Source organism: Nanorana parkeri, unplaced genomic scaffold, assembly GCF_000935625.1.
Source record: "Nanorana parkeri isolate BGI_ZX_2015 unplaced genomic scaffold, ASM93562v1 scaffold1054, whole genome shotgun sequence".
NCBI classification, from domain to species: domain Eukaryota; kingdom Metazoa; phylum Chordata; class Amphibia; order Anura; family Dicroglossidae; genus Nanorana; species Nanorana parkeri.
Genome location: NW_017307322.1, coordinates 47049 through 55583, shown reverse-complemented (window position 1 = coordinate 55583; position 8535 = coordinate 47049). Strand labels below are relative to the sequence as shown.

General features: G+C 43.5%; 1 protein-coding gene across 1 annotated transcript in view; it reads left to right on the top strand.

Annotated features, from left to right (window-relative positions):
* The window catches only part of ALKBH8 (alkB homolog 8, tRNA methyltransferase), a 33313-nt gene that overhangs the window by 12762 nt on the left and 12016 nt on the right, over nucleotides 1–8535 (top strand). The window contains exon 7 of the mRNA XM_018567479.1: nucleotides 3242–3348. Coding sequence (XP_018422981.1) covers nucleotides 3242–3348 — 107 coding nt within the window. The remainder of the gene's footprint in view (nucleotides 1–3241; nucleotides 3349–8535) is intronic.

The following is an 8535-nucleotide window of genomic DNA, read 5'->3' as shown; positions in this document are numbered from 1 at the left end:
CCCAGTGCAAGGGTTAAATTTTTAAAACTCCTGGAGTTCCTCTCTGAACTTTGACATCTGACATTGTAGAAGTACCACTGGTAGTAGACAGTTGTCACCTCATAGCAGAAAGTGTCTGAACCTTCATAGAAGCATCATCGGGTATTATTTTATTGAATGCTGCAGATGTAAAGATAATGGGGGGGGAATAATCAAAACTGGAGCAGACAAAATCTGGAGCAAATGTGCATGGCAACCAATCAGCTTCCTCAGTTTGTTCAGCTAAGAATTGAAAATGAAAGAGAGAAGCTGATTGGTTGCCATGTACAGCTGCTCCAGATTTTGTCTGCTCCAGTTTTGATAAATTCCCTTCAATGAGAACAACTTTTGTAATCCCATCACGGTGTTTTATTAGATAAAATTATTAAAATGTATTTATTTATTACAGCTATTTATATAGTGCTTACAATTTACACAGCACTTTACATACAGCACATTCACATCAGTCCCGGCCCTCAAGAAGCATACAATCTCAGGTCCCTTTCTCACATGCATTCATACAGGGACAATTTAGACAGGAGCCAATTAACCTTCCAGATCTACCAACAAATATGTAGTATATGTGCCTACCTGACCGGATACAAGGTAATTGGGTTGATGAGCTGGGTCCTCATATTACATAGTTGTAGTAAATCTGAAGTTGATTGTACGGTGACCCTATTGTTTACCATACATGGTAGAATCTGATTGTACAATCTCCTTTAGATCTACCAATAACTATGTAGTGCAGGGACCTACCTGATTAGATAATGATTGAGTGGGTAGATTACAATTTAGATTTGTCAAAACATTGTAATAAAGTTGATTGTACAAAGATTGTATGGTTAGATTGTAACAACATACAAAGCCATCTACAAATCTGTCCTCAGCTACATCACCAACCGCATCTCAACATATCACCCAAACCGTCCTCTCCGATCCTCTAAAGGTCTCATGCTTTCTAGCTCTCTCGCCCCCTCCTCCCATGCTCACCTCCCAGGACTTCTCTAGAGTGTCTCCCATCCTCTGGAACTCTCTATCTCCTACTCTGACTGCCTTTAGGCGATCCCTGAAAACGTATCTCTAGGGAAGCCTATCCTACCATGACGTAACTTTCCTTTTACGTTTTCCATTAACTCATCCCACACAATTATTATCTTTGTATCACTTGCCCCTCCTATTAAATATTCGATCAGGCTCACATTGCTATTTTGGCTTTGTTATAGTAGCCAGGGGTCATTTTGTTTGTGTTTGCGTTGGAACTGTCTTGTGCTGTTCCTGGTAGACGGGAAGGTTTGTAAGCACGTGATGTGGGAATAATAAAATTCACATTGCCTGCCACAAGCTGACCGGGGAACAAAATAAACGGGGAGCTGTGCACTCTCTCTAGAGCCGAGCAGCGACAGATGTTCTCTAAGGTTCTGTATTTCGGTGAGAGCCGTGACGTCAGCTGCTGGTATGGCGAACCAATCAACATTGTGACTCCAGGGAAGAGAAAATCAAGGGAGAAAAGTTCTGAAAAGTGACAGAGGACGTGTGTCTGCCCTGTGTCCGCGTCACGCTCCCTGTGTGCCCAATGCTGCTTTCATTCCTTTACATTTTTTTGCAAAGGGGAAATATTAATATTTAACAAGCACTTTGTAGAGATCTTCCTGGTAAATTATTTATAGCAAAGTTATTAATGCAGATGCTGTTTGTGCTGTTTATATAAGCCGGAGGCTTTTCGTTTTGTAGTCAGAAAAACTTGAACACTGTTTTTGAGGTTGGAATATATGGAGGATAATGATTCCAGTTCTTTTCACTATACACCTAGAAAATGTGGTTTTGTAAGGCAAGTGTGTGAAATAGAGAGCTTTGTAGAAAGCCATTATAACCTGTGTATTTCCATTAGGTGTGTACAGGCTCTTGAAGTGTCCATTGTGCCTAGTGGTGTTCAGAGTTTCCATGATCTGAAGGAGAAATTATAGCTACACAAACTCCTGACATACTGTAGATCTAACATCTAGGGCTGCACGATTATTTTCATAATTAATCGATTAGTTGGATTTTAAAAAACATTTGTAAAATATAATATGTGGCGATACCTGACATGTGTAGCGCAATCATCGTTTTTCTATGTAGGTGCAACCGACTTGTGTTTCTGTTAGTATACGCGTGTTGGCAGGGTTGGGGGACTTTCAATTTTTTTGAGGGGGGGATTTTTTATTTTATTTTTTACATTTGTCTTACCTCATTGCTATCACATGGGGGGTGTCAGTTGGAGGAATAGTGCCCCACGGTTAGTGTCAGTTGGAGGAATAGTGCCCCGTTATTGGTGTCAGTTGGAGGAATAGTGCCCCGTTATTGATGTCAGTTTGAGGAATCGTGCCCCACGGTTGGTGTCAGTTGGAGGAATCGTGCCCCACGGTTGGTGTCAGTTGTAGGAATCGTGCCCCACGGTTGGTGTCAGTTGGAGGAATAGTGCCCCATGGTTGGTGTCATTTGGAGGAATAGTGCCCTGTTATTGGTGTCAGTTGGAGGAACTTTGAGGGTGTGTGTTACAGTGACTACTGATGGCGCTGCCAGTCATTCAGTAGTAGATAAGGGAGTCACCGGCACTCTAATATATATTCAACCAACCCGGCTTTATTGATATCTGAAGGATACATCATAGTGTAAAACAATGTTTCAGAAACCAAGTCAGTTCCTTCATCAGGCAAACAAAGTGACTTGACTTTGTTTGCCTGATGAAGGAACTGAAATGGTTCTGAAAATTCCCCAAAGGTCTGTATAATATATGCAGGTATACACACTAGCTATATTTCCTGGGCTCTGAATGGCGTGTAATGACTCTCCGCCAGGCTTCCTGATTAGCCAGGAAGCCGTCTCCATGCTCCCTCGTCACCAGGTGACGAGGAAGCATGGAGCCGGCTTTCTGGCCAATCAGGAAGACGGGGGTCAGGTAATAACTCACCGCCTGGCTTCCTGATTGGCCAGCTTCCTGGCTAATCAGGAAGCCAGGCAGCGAGCCATTACACGCCACCCGGTTTCCTGATTGACCGGGAGGTCGGCTCCATGCTCCCTCGTCACCATGTATCACTTCCCCCTCCCTTTTAGATTGTAAGCCCTCAGGGGCAGGGCCCTCCTTACCATCTTGTCTTGAATTGTATTGTGATTGTAATGTCTTCCTTATATTGGCGCTATATAAATCCTATATAATAATAATGATAAATATTATTTATAGATCGTCATGGACTTCAAACATCCAAGTGGATCCAGTGTCCCAGTTATGGTGCCACGTCGAAGCCTACTTGTTATGGGTGGAGAATCGAGATATCTGTGGACTCATGGGTATGTAGGATGAATAAAGTGTGCAGACTGTTATGTCTTGCCATGTGATGTGTACAGCAGAACCCCAACCAAAATAATTATAAAAATGAAAAACCTATTAAAGGATAAAATAATTAAAAGAATTTTTGATGCAATATTCAGCTTCAATCCAGAGATTTCCCCTGAAGTGTTTTTTTATACCAATAGATGTCCTCTGTCCGATGGCCATCATCATTCAACCCACTTCCCCTTGAGCCCAAGTTATCCAAGCCTGCCAGCCCCAGCCTGTGATTGGGCATTGAGAAGCAGCACAGCGATGAGCTCAGTTTTCTGTCACTCTGCTTTCTCTTCCTATCAACATGCTTCTTGCCAGAACATGAACTGATTGACTCCTTATACTACTTCTCCTCCTGACAATTCAGCTCTGCTGTACAGGGACTGCAAGAGGCTGATACCAGGTCAATTGCAGGTATATACAATAGTGACATACAAAAAATACATTTAAAGGAGAACTATGGGGTTAGGGCTTTTCACCATAGTTCTCCTAAGGGTAACGAGAGGACACAAACTAGCGTCCTCCCGTCACCCTAAGCTCAGTATATTGCGAGCTACAGCTGAAGCTGAAACGGATCCCGACAATTATGTCTGGATCCGCCCCGCTGCGTGAGTGACAGCTGTCTCTGCCTTTCTACAGGCAGAGCCAGCTGTACCCGCCCCCTGCCCCGTCTGTTCCACCAGTCAGCGCTGGAGGATCGGAGTGGGAAGGGGGGAATCCAGGGAATCCCTGCGAGGAGTGGTGACTGACAGTCACCGCTCTCTGCAGGGAGATGATCGAGAAGTGAGCGAGCGTCGGTATGTGTACGCTCACTTCCCGATCTACTGAGCCGACCTGTGACAGTCTGATTGTCACAGGTCCGCTAGAACTATGAGGATGAGTGAAAAGCACTCACCTCATAGCTCTCCCTTTAATGATGTTTTGACGATTACAGAGATGCATTAATTTGTATTTTTTATATCTGCCTGGAGTTCTTTATTATTCTTTACCCCATTTATAAGAAGGAGTATTTTGTCCTTTTGTGACCGTAGTGTGTTTGGCCAGAAAATGGAAATGCTGGTTGCCTGGTTGTCTTTAGCTTAAATACTTTGAATCATTGACCCTGAACATGTAGGTACATAAGGAAGTCAGAGGATAATCAGAACTCCTCGTCTGCATACTTATTCCAAGTCAGTGACTCAACGTATTGAAGCCAGAGGGTGAGCATGACGGCCAGGTGTCTTTTATATTTATAAAAAGAAGCTAGAGTGACACTAAACACATGAGTTAAATCTTAAAATTGCATTCAACTATTCCCAAAAATGTATCTTATTTGTGTATCACTCGACTGTAGATTTCAAATCATCTCTGAATTGGTGCTGACACTGTCCTTCCTTCTGGAGGGGGGCTACTTTTGTTCCTCATGGTCCCTGTGTGTGTTGTAAAGTAGCCACCGCTCCAAGCTCACTCCTGTGATGGACTACAATCTCTATACAAATGAGTAAACTAAACCTGAGATTGTAGTCCATCATGGAAGTGATCTTGGAGCGCTGACTACTTTACAACACACAGGGACCATGGGGAACAAAATCCTCCAGAAGGAAGGACAGTGTCAGCATCCAACTCAGAGATGATTTGAGGATCTACAGCCGAGTCATACACAAATAAGATACATTTAGTTAATAGTTATGGTACTTGAATTTAGTGTCACTTAAAGTGATATTAAAGTCTAAAGGATTTTAAGCTATTTGAGATGCTGATTAAATCACTTACAATGGATGCTACTCCTTGATGTTTAAGCGTTTTAGTTTCCTGCAGAATCGGCTGGTGCCCTGAGCACTGGTCCCAACGTCCTGTTTTAGGGTAACTCCTTTCTCAAGCAGAGTGCTATGGAGCCACACTTGTGTGTGTGCTAGTAAACTGTGTGTGTGTCTCCACAAATACACAGACACAGCAAATCAAGCTACTCTCCTCCCCCCTGGCCCCCTCTCCTCCCTTCTCTATTTAGTAGATGAACAGTTACTGGAGTCTGCACTGTCCTTTGTGATCTTGTACTGGACAGGAAGTTCAGGGAAGCTCAGGTTAGAGGCTTGGAAGCAGCTGTTCTGAAACACGATGATTGTAAGTGTTCGGGCATAAATATAAAGCAATGCTTTGCTGGGCAATGTATATTTGTTTGATCTGATTTATTATTGAAAAATGTTTGAGAGTTTAATACTACTTCAAAGTTGGCAGCATACACAGAGATGTCATCCTCATACATTCACTCAACTACTTTCTGTGGGTAATGCAGAATTTTGTATTTTATTTCTGGCATATTGACAAATAAGGACTACTTTACAACAGTTGACTTTTCTCCTGATATGGAGTTGCCTCCATTGTATGTCACCTTACTGTAAAACATTCTATCTGTCCCCAACATTTTTCAACATATATTGCAAGGCTATAGTCAGGTCATGCTGACTGGTGACATTTTTGACTGACTGGTGAGACACCGCCAAATTTTTCAAGCCCTGAATATAGACTATGACTGGGTGAATACAGACATATCATATGACTTAGATTTATTTTCCATAGTTCAGAATCTTCAGCCTGCTGCAAGGATAATGAGCGCAGTTTTCATTGTGAGAGCAGTGACCAAGTTCCAGCGGTCTGACACGCTATCTGCTATACATTCCGCAAAGCTCACACTCCCTGCTGATTGGAGAACAATAGTTGTGTCAGGGGGCTTGTCACACTGCTGGGACTTGATCACTGCCCTTACGCAGGACTGAAAGTGAGTGAAAAGCTAAAACATAAGGTTGTCACCAGAACAGGAATAGAGGAAACATCTTCCAGTGGGGACACTGCTTCCAGTGCCTTTTAGAGAGGAAATTAAAGAAGAAAAAAAAAAAATGAAAGAAATCTCCACATTGGCGCACAAAGAAAACAACAACTTGTCTGGGTTTTACCTCTTTCATACACTGTCTTTAAAAAAACAAAAACATGGTTTTAGATGTAAAGGGTCTGTAAACCCTTACAATGAACTTCCTTTGTTTGCTCCCTTTGGATCTGTTAAATTTACCCTGGAAGCCTTTTGTTTTATCTGTTTGATCAGTGCAAAAAAACATTTTGATCTTGTTAGAAATTCAGAGCTCTCCTGCGTCCTCTGCACACTCCCTGTGTTATCTCAAAGAGCCCTTCTAGTAGTTATCTTGGACTACAGAATGATCAGCCTTAGCGCTCATTCACACGAGCGTGCACATCCATATGGCATGCATACCCGTTCAAAGGACTGCTCCCAGGAGCACAGGTGCTGTGTGTAATTGCAGCTGCATGCGGTTACTCGCAGACCCAAACCTGCACCTCCATGTGGGTCCGGGTGTCTGGACCTGGACGCCGACAGTATGCAAAGTAACTAGTTTAGCAAAAGACAACTGGGCAGGGCTTACAGCACTCAAAATGATGTGTGTTGTCAGCCCCCAACAGACCTTAAAAGAGAACTTTGGCCAAACATTTAGTGACGTTAGTTACTAATGTCCTCCTGTGACCCAAAATTCAACAAATAACGGACTATTGCCCGCTATATGCTGACAGCGCAGAGCTGCGCTGCAGCCGGCGGAGATCCTGACAATATTGTCGGCCTCCATCCCGCTGCCTGATTGACAGCTCTCTAGAGCCAGCTGTTCCCGCCCCCTCCCTTGTCAATGAGCTCTGGAGGAATGGAGAGGGGAGGGGGGAATCCCTGCTAGGGTGATGACTGACAGTCACCTCTCTCTGCAGGGAGAAGATCGGACTGAGCGATCAGCGGTATATGATCGTTCAGTTCTTGATCAATAGAGCTGATGTAGGACAGCATCGGCTCTAATTATGTGGATGAGTGCATTTCACTCCCCATAATTCTCCTTTAACCGAGTGCATTTCTGGCAGGTTGATAAGTATTTTCCTGTACTTGCAGGGTCTTCAAAGGATAAAACATGGAACAATGTGTATGTATTGCAGAGATGTACCACGTATGTTTTTTTTTTTGCCTTGACGTATACTTTAACTAATTGCATCTCTGCACAGCTCCTGTATAAGTGGAGCATACTGTGATAGAAGCTGCAGTGGTGTGTCATGTATCTACGCAGTGACTGGCGCTTGGCATAATCTCATCATTTCAACAGCTGGAGGTTTATTGCCGTTTTATTTTCGAAGCGCACGCTGGCTGCCGAGGACAACACATGAAGCAGCGTAGGCATACATTTCCCATGTTGTAAGTTTTTTTTTACTGCCTGGAAGTGACAGTGATGCCTGAGCACTTCTAACATCAGAACAACACATATTGTATCCATTGCTTTAAAAATAAAATACATTTGTTTATACGGCAGGTTTATTTGCGTGTTAGGTATAGTGGGTGTATTTTCTTCCTCCATTTATAATAAGGTATATTATTGGTTATCTTTAAATGCATATAGTGTTAGTGAAGATCTAAAACACAACTCCAGGGCTATGTAAAGTGTATGTACAGCTGAAACCTTTTTCTCTTTCGTTCAATAAAGACATAGCCGATTGTCAGATCCTTGACCAATGGGTTATATCGCCACCTGCAGGAGTAGGACACTAGGCACAAAACATTGAGCAACCCCTGCTGGTGGGCAGACCCCCCCCCCCCCTCTCCCTCTTCATCTGCATGTGCCAAGTCAGTTGTTTGCCTAGCGCTTAGGAGATAGGACCTAGATTTTGCTGGTCTTTTTGGCCCAGTTGCTTTTTTCGGTTAGGATCAATCAAGTTGCTGATTAGGTGACAGGGCGGTTATGTAGATCCGGCTGGACCACCTGCAACATCTATGCGTCTGAAAAGCAGCAAGAGTTTTCCCTTTCTCCCAGTAGAACATATGACAGAGTGGACATGTCCGGTAAGTCACAGTACCACTTCTGGGCTTCATATTTTTTGGATACGGATTAGGAAAGGGTTAGAATCCAAGGATTTGATTGCTGTGTATGGCCACACTGGGTAGATTCACCTCTCTGATGATCATGATAGCCATATGTACAGGGCAGCAGAGAGTAGAGGGGCAGCAGGGGTGTGGAATTCCTATCTCCCGTAGTTGTTTTCTACATTTAGCCCTGTTTTGTACAGTGGGGAAGCCGCCGCTTGTTTTGTACAAGTGATCTTGGTGATGTCGCCGAGATCACTTGTATGCAGCCTGCAGG